Source organism: Schistocerca nitens, chromosome 2, assembly GCF_023898315.1.
Source record: "Schistocerca nitens isolate TAMUIC-IGC-003100 chromosome 2, iqSchNite1.1, whole genome shotgun sequence".
In the NCBI taxonomy this organism is placed as follows: Eukaryota; Metazoa; Arthropoda; class Insecta; order Orthoptera; family Acrididae; genus Schistocerca; species Schistocerca nitens.
The window spans coordinates 401,472,464-401,489,962 of NC_064615.1; the positions used below are offsets into that span (position 1 = coordinate 401,472,464).

Below are 17,499 nucleotides of genomic sequence, written 5' to 3' on the forward strand. Positions count from 1 at the left end.
TTCATTTGTTGACGTGTAAACATGAGCTTGGACAAAAGGAGCAGGGAATTATTGGTGAAGCCCTGTTATCAAAACAACACAGCTGCACTTCTAGAACATCACCGGCTGAAAGGATTACAGAAGGATCCTCCTTCTCCACCTGCTCTGCGGAGCATGCACTTCAGAACTGCGACAAGTTCACATCAACTGGAGAACTGGGCATAGCTCCAAGAAGAGATCGACGACTAGTTGCACCATAGGTGGTTGATGAAATCGCTGTTGCTGTGGCAGACAATGCTGCATGCAATTCCTGATCATCAGGCAGTGAGCGTGCTATGTCACAACAGTTGAACATCCCGTTGTCCACTGTATGGAATGTGCTTCGAACCATTCTTAAATGGTGTCCACACAAATCCAGATTGTACACCAGCGTGCACTACAGGACACACAACGATGTGTTGACTTTGCTCTCCACTTTCTCATAAGGGTTGAAGTTGATGAGGGCCTGGGACCATCCTATGGGCAAACAAAGCTCATTTTTCTCTGACAGGTGAGGTGAACACACAGAATTGCTGAGTGTGCATATCTTAACCCTCAGTTACTGTCTATGAAGTTTCTCTGTATGGTGAATGTGTCACCATATGGTGTGGCTTCACGGCTATGTTAGTCATTGGCCCATTCTTTTTTGAATAGATTGGCGGTCATGGACCAAAGACGTGCAGTGTGATTGGCCAACATTAGTGCAATATGCTTTGCCAGCATGTCATACCCACCCTATAGGGGAGAGAGAGGCATTGAACTCAACAGTTTTTTTTGACAAGATGGGGCCCCGCCACACATCACTCGTAAAGTTCACCTGCTTTCCCAAAACACATTTGGAAACCATCAAATTATCAGCCGATCATTTCCAAATGCTTGGCTTGTACAATCACCTGATCTCACTCCCGGTGATTTCTGGTTGTGGGGCTACCTGAAGGACAGGGTTTATCAGGGCAGCATTCACACATGTGCTGCTGTCAAGTGCAGCATATCTAGAGAGGTAGCCAGCATACCTTTGTACGACAATTAGTTTCTGTGTTTTAATGTATTAAATAGGGAAAGTTTGATTATAACCATCCAATACATCTGTTACTCCTTCATCAGACCATTTCTATCTCTGGTGGTTGGGTGGTAGATGCAGTCAATGTATGGGAGGAATTTTTGTTTCACAAATCATGAGCCATTTCAGTTCCACAAGGAGCTAGGAAAATGAGGGTTCATGCAGATAGAATTTCTAATTTTAACAGTAATGAGCTGTAAATCAGGTACTGAATCTGACAATGGTCAATTCTGAGACCTGTCCCATTTCTGCTGTTAGAAAATTACTTCACTGATAAAACAAAAGACAGAATGACAGTACTCTTCACAGAGGACACTAATATTCTAATGAAACTGCAGCATCGGTAATACAAAGTAGTGCCACTGTTCAGGACCAACAGGCTCATCATTAATTCTGAAAAAGCTGTACCAGTTAACTCTCACACCAAACAAAACCTCCATCCTGCTAGCCCTGTTTTTATCGTTGAAGGGAAAAATGTTTTAAATGTGGGTCATACAACATTTTTAGGGATATACGTTCAAGAGGATTTGAAGTGAGAGATGCATCATAAACATTCTAAATAAATAAATATATTGGAACCTCATGATGTGAGAACCTCCCACAACTCGCAATTTGCATAACAAGCAAATTGTAAAACAATGAATCGCTTAACAAGTGGTTTTGTATAACGAGTGACGATTATTTACTGCGACATCACCAGCCAATTGGTTGTGGCAGGCGACACGTTCAAGAATATAAACACCTTTCATTGTAGGCAGTGGCATATGAACAATGTCTTCAGTACATACTACAGTGTGGGTTTATCACTCTGTACCATCTTAGTGCAGCTTGTCAGCACACATTTTTCAGTACCATCTTAGTGCAGCTTGTCATCACATATTTTTCTAAAATTGTGTTCACACAGTGTTTTTTCTGTGCAAAGTTTAACAGCCTTCATAGAAATGTCCCCAAAGATAAAGCCGCAACAAGATGACCATAAGAGAAAGAAAATGTCCTTAGAAATGAAACTTAAAATCATTGAAAAATGCAAATGTGGTGTGAACGTTGCTGATTTAGCTCACACAATCGGTCTACATCAACTATTTGCACTATCCTCAAGAAAAAGGACAAGATTAAGGAGATAGATTCTTCAAAGGGAGTGACAGGAGTATCTAAACCCCAGTTTCGTATTCTGGATGACAACAAAAGATTACTCCGTATATGAATAAATGAAAAGCAATTGTAAGGCAACACTATTAATGAGGACACCATTTGTGGGTAAGCGAGAATGATTTTTGCCGATCTTGTTAAGAAAATGCCAGAATCACGAGCGACTAAAGGAGTTTTCGAGAGAAGCCATGGGTGGTTCAAGAAGTTTAAGAGAAGAACTGACAACTGCAGCAAAGTGAGGCATGGTGAAGCAGAAAAATAGCTGAGAACTTCATCAGCAACTTCAAGATGCTCTTAGAATCTGAGGGTTATCTGCCACGACAGGTTTTTAATTGTGATGAGACAGGTCTGTTCTGGAAAAAAGGTGCCAAAGCGTAACTTCATACCAGCAGAGAATGCATTGCCTGACCACAGACCAATGAAAGACAGTCTCACATTGATATTCTCTACCAATGGAAGTGGCGATTTGAAAATTAAACCACTGCTTGTTTACCATTCAGAAACTCTCTAAGAGCCGTCAAGAAGAGTAAATTCCAGAAGCGCAGGTTCAATGTGATGTGGAGGTCCAGCAACAAGGCTTGGGTGAACGTGACCTTTTCTATAATTGGATCAATGAAGTGTTCGGTCCTTCGGTGAAAAAATATTTGCTCAAGATGAATCTGCCACTTCATGTCTTGCTTGTTATGGACAACACTTGTGCCCATTCTTCAGGCTTACAAGATCTCCTCCTTGAAGAATTTCAATTCATCAAGATCCAATTTCTGCCTCCCAGCACTATTCTGTTGCTCCAGCCTATGGACCAGCAGATTATTTCTAACTTTAAGAAGCGCTACTCTAAAGCACTCTTCGAGCATTGCTTTGAGTTGATTGAATGTACCAATCTCATTCTCAGAGTGTTTTGGAAATATCATTTCAATATTGTTGCCTGCATCAAGTGATCGAAAAGGCTTGGGAAGGGATTATCAAGAGAACTCTCATTTCTGCATGGGTGAAGCTTTGGCCAGAGTGCATTTTCGAATGTGACTCTGAGGCTTTTGAATCGGTATCTGCGGACCCTGTAGTCAACGAGATTGCGTCTTTGGCCATGAGTGTGGGACTAGAAGTGGATAACAATGATATCGATGAGCTTGTGGAAGGTCACAGCCGAGAAGTGACCAATGAAGAGCTTGTGGATTTGTAGTGTATTTCATAGCAGGAAGTTGTGGAGAGGAGTTCAGAGGAGGAGGAGGAGGAGGAGGAGGAGGAGGAGGTGGTGGTGGTGGTGGTAAAAGCAAAGTAGCAATCTTCTGGTGGAATAAGAGAAATGCTGAACACATGGGAATCAGTTGCATCGTACATTGAAAATCATCACTGCAATAAAGCAGTAGCTATGCATGCTACAAATTTTTTTGACGATAATGCTGGATCACATTATCGCCAAGTGTCGAAGCGTCAGAAGAAGCCTCTGACTATGGATAGCTTCCTAGTAAAAAAGAATTAGTTATATATCATGAATAATAAAGTACATAATACTCTGTGTATAATTTTCTTTGAATAAATGTCATAAATGAGATAAAAGTATTAGTACGTTTTCTGCACGAAATGCATCATCATATTTTATATTAATTTATATGGGATAAATTGTTTTGCTTAATGAGCATTTCACAGTATGAGTAAGGTTCTGGAATGAATTATGCTTGCTATGCGAGGTTCCACTGTCCATTTACATTTGCTGTTAAAATTCTTACTCAAAAAACAATCTGCTTGTCAGTGGTGACTATTTGCTATAGCATTACACAGTAGCTATTGATATACAGAATCTTTTTTGGGGGGAATTCCACATCTAAAAAATAAATAGATAAAATATGGAAAAAGATTATCAGAGCGATAAACCAGGCAAAATACAGGGATTCCTGTAGAAGTTTTTAAAAGCCTGAAAACATTGCCTCTGCATAGTTTATATAAGAAGTACTACTTGTACAGTAGGGAGCATCTTGGAAAAACAAAATGATATTTAAACATAACTATGACTTACATTCATTACTGAAGCATCAAAGAAACTAGTAAAGGCACGTGTATTCAAATATAGAGATATGTAAACAGACAGAATATGGTGCTGCAGTCGGCAACACCTATTTAAGACAACGAGTGTCTTGTGCCGTTGTTAAATCGGTTAATGCTGCTACAATAGTAAATTTAAGTGAGTTTGAACATGGTGCTATAGTTGGCCCATGAGTGATGGGACGCAGTGTCTCTGAGGTAGCGATGAAGTGGGGATTTTCCTGTATGACCATTTCACGAGTGTACTGTGAATATCAGGAATCTCATAAAACATCAAATCTTTGACATCGCTGCAGCTGGAAAAAGATCCTGCAAGAACAGGACCAACAACAACTGAAGAGAATCATTCAACATGACACGAGTGCAACCTTTCCACAAATTGCTGTAGATTTCAATGCAGGGCCATCAAAAAGTCTCAGCATGTGAACCATTCAATGAAACATCTTTGATATGGGCTTTTGGAGCCCAAGTCCCACGCGTATAGCCTTGATGACTGCACAACACAGGCCTTGCCTGGGCCCTTCAACACCGACATTCGACTGTTGATGACCGGAAACATGTTGCCTGCTCAGATGAGTCTCATTTCAAATTGTATGAGCGGATAGATGTGTACGGGTATGGAGACAGTCACATGAATCCATGGATTCTGCGTGTCAGCAGGGGACTGTTCAAGCTAGTGGAGGCTCTGTAATGCTAAGCACAAATTGAGACGTGGGTAGTATGTGGGATACGACATGACATGACACGACAGCGTGACGTGCATATTCTGCACATGTCTTGCTGGTCCTGCACATATTGCGACGCATACACAAGCTTCTCACCCTTTAATCTTTCTGAAACAATTTTACAGGAACTATTCAGTGAAAACATTGGATTTTTGCTTTACTTGTAGTGTTATATGTCAGCCTCGCGGCGAAGTGCCCGTCATCTCGCTAATGGTCATACTTATTGTGATATACACATTTTAGTAAGACACTATGCAACATTCAAAAAGTTCGCAATGAAAATTAGGGGTCGCTATGATTTTGCATTTGGTGTGTATTACACCATATGAAATTTATGCATGAAATTTAGCTAACGTATTGAATTTTTGTTTAGACTTGGGAGGAGGTCTCTGTCTCCGATCTTGAGAAAATGGATCCTATGTAGTGCATTCACTCCCGATCCCACACCAGCGAGAATGAAATATTTACAACATCCCTCATATCCCCTAAACAGCTCAAAAAGAGATTTTGGTGAATGATGTCACACAACGAGAAAAGTACTTTGCCACTTCATAAACACACTGAACTTTCTTATCTATGATGATATATCAGAAGTTGTACTTTCTATTTTATTTTTTAAATTCCAGTGACTGTGATTCTTTAAGAGTTATCGAAAGTTAGTGAAACAAGAGTTTCCTAGTATGAAAATAAACCTGAAATTTCTTCTCTTATGTTACCACAATCCGACGCAGTGAGGTTTTTCGTAAACTGTTGAGCTCTCTGGTCGCCAATTATTTGTTTAGTGAGACACACTGTTTCAGAATTCTGACACAATGGCTGCTTCAAAAATGAGTTTGTGCAAATTATACTGCGTTTTGGCAAAAAAAGTACAATTAAACCCGTCAGCAAGAGAAATGTGCCCGTTGCTCATAAATGGTGATGCTTCTTCAAATGAGAAAAGGTTAACAGTCACACAGTAATAAATCGGCAATTCTGTTGGAATTCTGGTTGAATCCCATACCCCATCATATTTTTAACACTGAGCGACTGGAATATAAACTTACCAAAGGATTTTATTTCTTTTCTTCATCTGAGCAGTATTAAAATAATGACGAGCATACCCTTCATTCGGAATGACATGCACATTCGAAATGCTGGTTCTCATCTACGTCTGGCCAAACTGACAATGTGTGTTTTGCGAATAAAATAGTTGTTATTGTGAAAAGTAAACAATTGATATGTGGCACAACACAATGGTCAGTGTATCGTCAGCAGCTGAGAATAATGCTTGTGAAAGTAATGCGGAAGCTAGCCAAGTGTGCTTTGTGAGAGGAAGAGTTCATGTCATTCAAAAAACATTGTCATGAAATTAGATCTGCCGTTGTCAGCAATACATTTCAACAAATTAAATATATCAAATCACCATCCTCTTAGAGGATATTCATACTTTCGGAATAATACCAACTACTACTGCATTTGTGTAGCCTGTTGTATAATTAGTTTACTAATGCTGATAGTGTGTATGCAACCACTGAAATGCTTTTTCTCATCACGGTGTGCTGATTAAAACATCGTCATTCATGAGGGCTTCTTGACTGTGATGTCAACATTTTCATAGTATAATGCCTTATTTTATCCATATCCAAATAATGATAGTGAAACTTATGTACTTCATATCTCAGATGCTTTTTACCAGGAGCACAAAGGGGTCATACCTGTGGAAATGACCCCTTTTCGACCTTTTGTAACACATTGTAGAGATAGATCAGCATAACAGACAGCAAACACATAACCGTATTTTAGTTTCCTGCCTTGCTTCTAAGTCACATGATTTTATGATATTCCTTACTTATTCACTACCTCACGATGAATAGTCTGTACCTTCTTACGATCTGAAGACATAATGGAGGCAGAAGATACAATCTCAGTGGCTAATGGGTCCCCAGTTATTGAACTGTGCATTTTTCTTGACAAGAGAATAAACAAAACAAAAAAGTATGCAGATATATGTAACTGTAAACTGTTATGTACTAACAAAAAGAGATGGAGCGCTTAAACGGAGAAAAACGAAACTCTACTCAGTGACAATAAAATTCAGTATACTGTATGGCAGTATTTTTCAGATGGGATATACTTCCACTATCCATAAGTGCCATGCCAAAGTGTGCATATGGCAGGACTGCCTTCCTGCTCCCCGCCTCACCCCTCCTGCAGTGCTCATGTGGTGTGAGAAACTGTGCCACAACCACTACGACATGCGATCTGGTGCATTTCACATCCCAGTCGCGTCCCAATTTGTTGGTTCCATTTGAAACAGTGAAGTTACAAAAAAGCGCGCTGTACTGGGCCACATTATACTGTTTCAATTTGCACCTATCGTAATGGTGTGGGGCATGTGCAGTTGGAGTGATGTGGGACCCCTGATACTTCTAGATACGACTTTGACAGGTGAAATGTATGTAAGCATCCTGTCTGATCACCAGCATCCATTCATGTCCATTGTGCATTCTGATGGAGTTGAGCAATTCCAGCAGGACAATGCGACACCCCACAGGTCCAGAATTGTTACAGAGTGGCTCCAGGAACACTCTTCTGAGTTTAAACATGTCCACTGGCCACCAGTCTCCCCAGACATGAACATTATTGAGCATGTCTGGGATGCCTTGCAAAGTGCTCTTCAGAAGAGATCTCCATCACCTCATACTCTTACGGATTTATGGACAGCCCTGCGGGATTCATGGTGTCAATTCCCTCCAGCACTACTTCAGACATTAGGCAAGTCCATGCCACGTCATGTTGCGGCACTTCTGCAGGCTCGGGGGGGGGGGGTAAATTATATTAGGCAGGTGTACCAGTTCTGTCGCTGTTCAGTATATGAAACTAGGCAGAAGCTGAATCTGTACATAAACATAGTAAATAGAAAATTACGCAAAAGAGGAGTATATCATACTGAAGTTACATTACACAATAATGTGCCTTCTACTTAAAACATACATCAACATTAAATTCATTTAAAGTAAAGTTGAAATTTTTCTTTCTTGACCACTACTCAGGTCAACCATGAATTTTTAACAATGTGTAATTAGCAGTATTGTTTCATAACCTTGCAGGAATCCCCGAGTACCATGCCATTCACTACCAGCCATAGATTTTAATGCCTGGAGAGAGACACGCCATGGCTGTCAGATGGGTGGACGCACATTTGCTCTTGGAGAAACAATTTTCCCTTCTCCTTGCACAAGCTGCATCTGCACATCGGAAGGTGTAAGTATTTTCTGTCACTTTCATGTAGCTCAGTCAAGGGAATTGTGTGGCTATACTCTGATTAAAACTACTTGTTATTTACCATTTGATGTTTGTCATGGGATTCTATGTTGCTGCCTCATCTGCTGTCAGCTGCACATTAGATGATGTTTGGATAACAGCTTGTGTGATGTGACTGTAAGGTCAAAGTGAATTTGCCCATTGCAGTCGGTGGCAGTCAAATAGATTGCCAGCATTGCCTATTAATGAATTATAAGCATACAATGTTCTACTAAAAAACTGTAGGTAAAGTGAGACCTTGGTGTGGTGATGGCCACAGTGGACAGTTTGCATGTAAAACTGATAGCTCAGATCGGAGGAACTATTCTCCAAGGTGTGAAGTGTCATCTAACAAGTAATTTTAATCAGATTGTACATCACTGTACTGTTTTGAATGTAGGGGACAAGTAGATGGAACTATTTGTGTAGTTTGGACTAATGGAAATTATAATACAGTGTCTTCATTTACAATCAGCAGTATCTCTCTGCTGGAGAATGACTGTCAGAGTAATGAATAAAAACTAATGAGAGCATACTGTGCCTGAAATAAGTTCAAAATTCATATTTATCCAATGCACTCATTTTGCATGCTATTTTGGTAAACGCTTGGATTCTGAGGAAAATCATATTATCTTGATTCATAAATATTTATTGCTGTGATATCTTCTCAAATTTAAAGGTAATGATCAACCCATGACAGGTTTTCCTTATTGGCCAAATCATTGCATTGTATAATAGCCGGGATAAAGCCATTACAACTTGTGTGTCTACGCTGGAAGAAACTGGGTCCTGCGAGTAATACATGCAGTATACATGGGAATTTTTAGAAACATAAAACTGCAAGAATATAACAGTTATTCAGAATCAGACATCGGAGCATACACCAGTACACCATAGAGTTTGTGATATGCACCTCCTCATGGATCTCTTTCTGTCTAGAGGCACTTATGCATTACACAAACCATAATTTAAATTACACACATCATGGCAATTATATGGCAAACAATTTCTCTATCACCTGACTGTAGATATTGGTTGTCAAAAGGCTTGTAAAGTAAATGTTAATGTTTCTTTATTGTAGGGTTTTCAGCGGTTCTGGCTCATAACTGAAATTTGTGGGGTCCTGCTCTATAAAATTTCTAGCCTTTGTTTTAAAATTTTGTGGAAAAAAAACCACATATAAAAAGAAAATTTATTCAGAAACAACCTGGCAGAACCAGGAACCAAACCCAGGTCCTGCTACATGAGGGTCTTGCACAGAGGCAGGCATCCTAAAAGAACAAAGTAAAATATTTTGTACTTTCTTTAACCTAATTTTTTTACAGTTAAAGCTTGATCTATACATTTAAAAAGATAATCCATCCTTCTTGTTTCAAGTTGCACAAAAAATCAGTAATTTTCTCCTTGATCTCTGGATGACATTTGCGGGAATTTGTCTCCATTTACAGCATTGTAAGCATATTTAGTCTTTCCGAATTCATAGGGTTTTTTAGAAGTTTTCATTCTTTTCAGTGTTGAAAACCAGCATTCTGCCGCTGATGTTCATAATTTCATTAAAACATTGTCCAGATTTTTTCTTCCCCAAGATAAATTTCAGCAACTCAGTTAATTTTCAATATGACTGAATGTCACATTTATTATTCCATTCCAAGCTTTTCTTTGTGAGTAATGGAATACACTTCAGCAGACAGCACTATCTCTTGTGTAGGACGTTCATTCTTAAAACCAGTGAAGCATTTCTTGCTGAACAATTTAGCAGTTAGCAAACTCAAGTGGCAGACTCTGGAAGAGAGGCGCTCTGCATCGCGTTGTAGCTTTCTCGCCAGGTTTCGAGAGGGTGCGTTTCTGGATGAGGTATCGAGTATATTGCTTCCCCCTACTTATACCTCCCGAGGAGACCACGAATGTAAAATTAGAGAGATTAGAGCGCGCACGGAGGCTTTCAGACAGTCGTTCTTCCCGCGAACCATACGCGACTGGAACAGGAAAGGGAGGTAATGACAGTGCCCTCCGCCACACACCGTTGGGTGGCTTGCGGAGTATGAATGTAGATGTAGATGTAGAAGACTAACTGTCCATTGTATCAACACGTATTGTCACACACTTCCTTAGTTTTTACCATGAAAGTCTTTAAAGAATTCTCACAGAGCTTTGAGTTTCTTAATTCTAAAGTAGCAGTTTTCGAATGTTGCTATATAGTCATTAACTATAACACAATTACTCAAGATTGCATTTGAGTGTAAATTATTCAAGTATTTTAAAATCCCTGTTGCTTCAGCAAAGGTTTCAACTGTTTTTGATATTCACTGAAATTCAGTAAGCTCTTTTTTAATGGTTGGAAATTTACATGAACTCTGCTTACGATTGATAATTTGTAGTTCCATCTTGCAGGAGATTGATGTGGAAGCCTGACATCCATATGCTTCTTGAGAATGGACACGCATTGCAGTGTCTTAAGAAGAATTATGGAATAGATAGAATGTTAGAGAAAAATATTCTCACATTTCATGCAATACTTGCTGCACATCTCTTTATTACACTAAAGTTAGTGTCCATAGCAGTGAATGAAATGTGTATTACTACAAACTGCATTGACTTTGCTTGAAATCCAGCTTTTTGCCTTTCATGACATTTGCACCATCAAATGTCTGCGCTATTAGTTTCTCCTTGAAGGATTATGCCCTATTATTTTAAAATACATCTTGATATGCAGTCTGTAGTTTGGTTTTCTGAAATAAAGACTTTCAAAAAATGTTCAAATATTTTCCGATTCAATATGTACCATACAACAAGATCCATTTAAGTATGTTCTGAAACATCTGTTGTTTCATCAACCACGAGGGCTACAAAGAAAGCTTCTCTAATATCTGTCCTTATCTGTTTTGTAGCATGTAGTCAAGTATCTCTCACTGAATCGTGTTAGAAACACCTTTGAAAACTGCATAGGATTCTAAATAAATCTGAATCCAATGTAGATGCAGAAGTTACTAATCCCTTAAATACCTCTGGATTTACTGAAGCATCCTTTTCATAAAGTCCATGTAAAGGAGTTTCAGAGTTCCCACAAAACAAAATTTGGTCTGTTGTTTTGGACAAAATTTCATGGTTCTTTTTAACCTTTATATTATTAATTGGCGACTCCATGGAGTGCTGTGTGCACAATGACCTTATATGTTAAATTACAAGGAAGGTCAGCGTTGGCCATAATATTGATGTTTTATTAATAGTAGAATCGATTTTCGATCACATAGTGATCATCTTCAGTGCTGTACAAATTAAACTCAGACACTGGTATCAAGTTATCAATAACCAAAACTGATCACTTCTCAGTTTTGGTTATCGATAACTTGATACCAGTGTCTGAGTTTAATTTGTACAGCACTGAAGATGATCAATATGTGATCGAAAATCGATTCTACTATTAATAAAACATCAATATTATGGCCAACGCTGACCTTCCTTTTAACTTTATATTATTTTCATTGACAAAGTCTGTAGGCTTCAGTACGTTTCATCTTAATGCTAACAGATCCAAAAAGTGACTGTGAAACTACATTATCAACATGCTTCTTTGACTTCTCATACTTTTTGGGGTTTTCTTTCATTTTCTTTATATTTCTAAAACCATATTTTGTCTATGTTACGTCACCTACAAGCAGCTAATACATAAACAGTTATGAAACCAACTTTTCCATTCAAACCATTCAGAATCAAAGCTATGAATGTGTTTCTTGTTGCTGCCTATGACTGCTTCAGATATTAGAATATTAGGTGTTGATGACCTCATTTTCTTAATTGCAACTTTCTCACAGAGGGACATCTGTGAAAACTTAAGCTGTTGAAGTCGCTTACAGTCACAGAACTTATTTCTGGGGGATGGGGGGATGCAAGGCCATAGCGGGGGAAAAAAAAAAAAAAAATAATAATAATAATAATAATAATAATAATAATAATATTGCATGTGAGGACTTGATCGAAAACCTGCCTCATGACATCCTCGTTTTCTTCAGTGACAATGGGTATTTAGATATGTCTGGATGTGTAAATAAACAAAACATGTGAGTGGCACAAACCCCTAGGAACTTCATGAGTAGCACCTATTTACAGAATGACTGGTGTGCATTGGAAGGACGACGGTTGAAACCCCCATCCGGCCGTCCTGATTTAGGTTTCCTGTGATTTCCCTAAATCGCTTCAGGCAAATGCCGAGATGGTTCCTTTGAAAGGGCACACACCAACTTCCTTCCCTACTCCGGGTGAGATGGCTGACCTTGCTGTTTGGTTCCCTGCCCCAAATTGACCAACAAACTGGCCCTCAGTTTATGACAGACAACAATAAGACAGTTATGGCCACTTCTGAGTGTTATTTCCAGTCGATTAAGGAGTTTTTTCTTCTCAAACTTGAAGAAATGGATGTGAGGGATGTGTGCTTCCAACAAGACAGTGCCACCTGGCTCACAGAGCATGAACGTCAGTGGCACACTTGGGAAAACACTTCCCCAACTGTCTCATCTTTTTGAGGGGCTATCTTCAGTGGCCAGCACTCTTGCAGATTTAGCCCCATGCAACTTTTTCTTATTGAGCTTTTTAAAATATTTGGTGTATACCAATCGTCCACAGACCCTGGTGAGGTGCAGAACAGTATCTGTACTGCTATTATCAACATAGACAGACATGCTGGACAAAGTGGACTGAAACTTCAATTTCGATTCCCCAAATGCATTGAAGAGTACAGAGGCCACCTTCAAGATATCATTTTCAAAACCTAATAAATTAAACTTCAAATGTACCTCTATGTAAGGGAAACAGAATGAAACTGGTATCTACAATACTTTGTTTTATGTTATTTTAAAATAAGAAATTTCCCACAGTGCACCCCAAATTCAGTGTTACCAATAATATTAGGAGGTTGTATGATGCAGCAGTTCCAAAGTACTTACACTACCACTGGTTTCTAATCAGGATTTTTTATTGTACTGGAGATTTTTTGTACAGTGGTTACATGCAGAGAAAAACATGTATAAATTTAAGTAATATTTCATTCCACAGGTCAGGTTGTGAAAAATACCAAAATTTTTGTATGGAATTATTTGAAATCAAGTTACTGAATTATAGGCCGAAGTGAAGAAGTAATATCACTATGGAGCAGGAGTGTGTTGCCTTCTGGAGTATTTGAATATAAATAATAGTTTATTAGTAAGGATCATTATATAAATGCCATAAAAATTTATTTAATATGCCTACTAATTTCTCATCTTTCTTATTTTTTTGTCCATGATATGAATGTCATACCTTTCTTTCACATCACTTAGTCAGGGACAGAGAGAAGCATGCTGTTCCCATACCAAAAAAATACCTTGTGGTTTAACAATGGGGCCCAGTGTGCCTGCATGCCCGGATGTGTTTTTAGGCAGTTTTCCACACCCACCTAGGTAAACTATGGACTGGTTCTCACATCACATCTCTAAAACACGATTCACAAACACTTTGTAACATGTCACATTTGACCAAGTGGTTACACAAGACGCAGACAGAAAGGAAACACGGATTCGTCCCAGGGGAGAGCACTGGCAGTTACCTTAAAATGCTTGGTAGTTACAACCCCATCATAATAATAGCCTATATACAGGTATGGTTGGTTTTCTCCAGAATAGGAGATATGATGTACCATAACATAGCATACCATAACATAGCATACCATACCAGTCCCCCTCCCCCAGCAATGGCTAGATGAAAGTCACTAGACATGAAGGAAGGACCTTTGTTTCACCACATCAGTACTGATAATGGTTCCCCCCCCCCCCCCCCCCCCATGAAGAAGAGTGAAATTTTGAGGTATAATACAAATTGAAACTGGGGATTTATGCTAATCCAGAACTCCATGAAGATTTTTAGGCAGCAAAATACACTCCTGGAAATTGAAATAAGAACACCGTGAATTCATTGTCCCAGGAAGGGGAAACTTTATTGACACATTCCTGGGGTCAGATACATCACATGATCACACTGACAGAACCACAGGCACATAGACACAGGCAACAGAGCATGCACAATGTCGGCACTAGTACAGTGTATATCCACCTTTCGCAGCAATGCAGGCTGCTATTCTCCCATGGAGACGATCGTAGAGATGCTGGATGTAGTCCTGTGGAACGGCTTGCCATGCCATTTCCACCTGGCACCTCAGTTGGACCAGCGTTCGTGCTGGACGTGCAGACCGCGTGAGACGACGCTTCATCCAGTCCCAAACATGCTCAATGGGGGACAGATCCGGAGATCTTGCTGGCTAGGGTAGTTGACTTACACCTTCTAGAGCACGTTGGGTGGCACGGGATACATGCGGACGTGCATTGTCCTGTTGGAACAGCAAGTTCCCTTGCCGGTCTAGGAATGGTAGAACGATGGGTTCGATGACGGTTTGGATGTACTGTGCACTATTCAGTGTCCCCTCGACGATCACCAGTGGTGTACAGCCAGTGTAGGAGATCGCTCCCCACACCATGATGCCAGGTGTTGGCCCTGTGTGCCTCGGTCGTATGCAGTCCTGATTGTGGCGCTCACCTGCACGGCGCCAAACACGCATACGACCATCATTGGCACCAAGGCAGAAGCGACTCTCATCGCTGAAGACGACACGTCTCCATTCGTCCCTCCATTCACGCCTGTCGCGACACCACTGGAGGCGGGCTGCACGATGTTGGGGCGTGAGCGGAAGACGGCCTAACGGTGTGCGGGACCGTAGCCCAGCTTCATGGAGACGGTTGCGAATGGTCCTCGCCGATACCCCAGGAGCAACAGTGTCCCTAATTTGCTGGGAAGTGGCGGTGCGGTCCCCTACGGCACTGCGTAGGATCCTACGGTCTTGGCGTGCATCCGTGCGTCGCTGCGGTCCGGTCCCAGGTCGACTGGCACGTGCACCTTCCGCCGACCACTGGCGACAACATCGATGTACTGTGGAGACCTCACGCCCCACGTGTTGAGCAATTCGGCGGTACATCCACCCGGCCTCCCGCATGCCCACTATACGCCCTCGCTCAAAGTCCGTCAACTGCACATACGGTTCACGTCCACACTGTCGCGGCATGCTACCAGTGTTAAAGACTGCGATGGAGCTCCGTATGCCACGGCAAACTGGCTGACACTGACGGCGGCGGTGCACAAATGCTGCGCAGCTAGCGCCATTCGACGGCCAACACCGCGGTTCCTGGTGTGTCCGCTGTGCCGTGCGTGTGATCATTGCTTGTACAGCCCTCTCGCAGTGTCCGGAGCAAGTATGGTGGGTCTGACACACCGGTGTCAATGTGTTCTTTTTTCCATTTCCAGGAGTGTATTAACAGTTTTCTTAATAATCCGTTTTTTCACTACAAATGTTTCCTTGATAATATATTTTAGCCATACATGCTGCTTCTTATCTTCAAATTGTTTGAATATCTATATAATGGATTTATTAAAAGTCATCAATTTAAGACCCCCCTTTCTCTCTCTCTCTCTCTCTCTCTCTCTCTCTGTCTCTCTCTTAAAAACTGGATAAAAGACGATGTAATTTTTGATACCAGCATAAGATAAACGTTACACATAATTTTGATCATTATCTGCAATTTAACCTCCCAAAATGATACATTGACAATCTTATGAAAAGGATATAAATTGCTACTCACCATCTAGCAGAGATACTGATTTGCAGACAGGCACGACAAAAGGACTAAACAGGCAAGCTTTCAGCCAGAAGGCCTTCTTCTGAACTAAAAAAAAAAAACACACACACACACACACACACACACACACACTACCTCCGGCCTCTGAGGCAGAAGATGGCTTATTGGTTTCTGGTTGAGAGTTTACCTGTTTAGTAGTCTTTTTGTTGATCCTGTCTGCAACTTAACGTCTCCACTGTATGTATAGGGTTCAAATGGTTCAAATGGCTCTGAGCACTATGGGACTCAACTGCTGTGGTCATAAGTCCCCTAGAACTTAGAACTACTTAAACCTAACTAACCTAAGGACAGCACACAACACCCAGCCATCACGAGGCAGAGAAAATCCCTGACCCCGCCGGGAATCGAACCCGGGAACCCGGGCGTGGGAAGCGATTGATCCCGTCTGCAACTTAACGTCTCCACTGTATGTATAGGGAGTAGCAGTCAGTATCCTTATAATATTGTCATTATTCCTTCATGGATTTTCCATGGAGTGATACACTGCCTCCCATTACTGCGTTAGTGGTCAACTAGATGTGTCACAAAAAATGGCATTAACAAGTTTAAGATAATTCTGGCACTTGTAAGACAAGATATAGGAAAAATGAACAGAATAAATCATAAGAGCAAAGTCAAATTACTTTTCATTTCATAATACCAGTTTCAGTTGCACAATCATAGAACAGACAAAAATAATGCATAAACCAAGGAGTAACTAAGTGTCAATGCTGCTCTCACAGATCACGGTTTACATTTGACATAGATGATCATTTCAATGGTCACTTCAGATAGCAAAATGTGTAGAGCAAGTAGAATGCGAAAGATTGCTTAGCTCTTGCTAAAGTTGGGAGACTGCCGAAAGAAGGCACTCATGCTCAAGAGCTGGGTGTTCCTCAATGCAATATGAATTTGAAGATACTTTTGTCCTTAGTAAGTACGGCTTTCATGGTTTATTACTGTATTACAAGATATTGCATAAAGTAAGTTACACAGTGTTAAGGTGAGACAAGTAACTTTTATTGAATGCTGCATTACACTTCAAAGAGACAGATATATGACACTATTTTTTAACATGGTTACAATGTGTCTGTAAGCAATAGTCAGAATGTTCTACCAATCTGATACTTGGTCATGGGGGGGTCTTTGAGAACTGCTGTATGAACGTCCGAAGTACTGGAAAATCGCTTTCCACCTAGGTGTCCGTTCAGCTTCATGATTGCCTAGACATTGTCATCTGTGGTCACTGTCAAAGGCTTTCCTTCCTAATCGGCATCACCCACACCTGGGCAGCCTTTATAAAATTGTGGACACCATTTCACAATGACTGGATGTGACATTAAATTTGGTCCATGTACCACCAGAATTTCACAGTGTATCTGTGTGCAATTTAGATGTTTTGCATACATGATTCATACTGTCTCATTTTCTTCAACTTCGGGTAACAATTCCAGATACACTGTGACGCACCTCTTGTCCATAGTGTAGAAGAGCTCTCTACAGGAAACCCAGATAAGTTTACTCTTCTGAC

At 40.5% G+C, this 17,499-nt stretch overlaps 1 protein-coding gene across 2 annotated transcripts in view; it reads left to right on the forward strand.

The window, feature by feature from the left end:
- The window catches only part of LOC126236248 (uncharacterized), a 413,771-nt gene that overhangs the window by 391,876 nt on the left and 4,396 nt on the right, over nucleotides 1-17,499 (forward strand). For both annotated transcript variants that reach the window (XM_049945397.1, XM_049945398.1), the window contains exon 25: nucleotides 8,082-8,235. In XM_049945397.1, coding sequence (XP_049801354.1) covers nucleotides 8,082-8,235 — 154 coding nt within the window. The remainder of the gene's footprint in view (nucleotides 1-8,081; nucleotides 8,236-17,499) is intronic.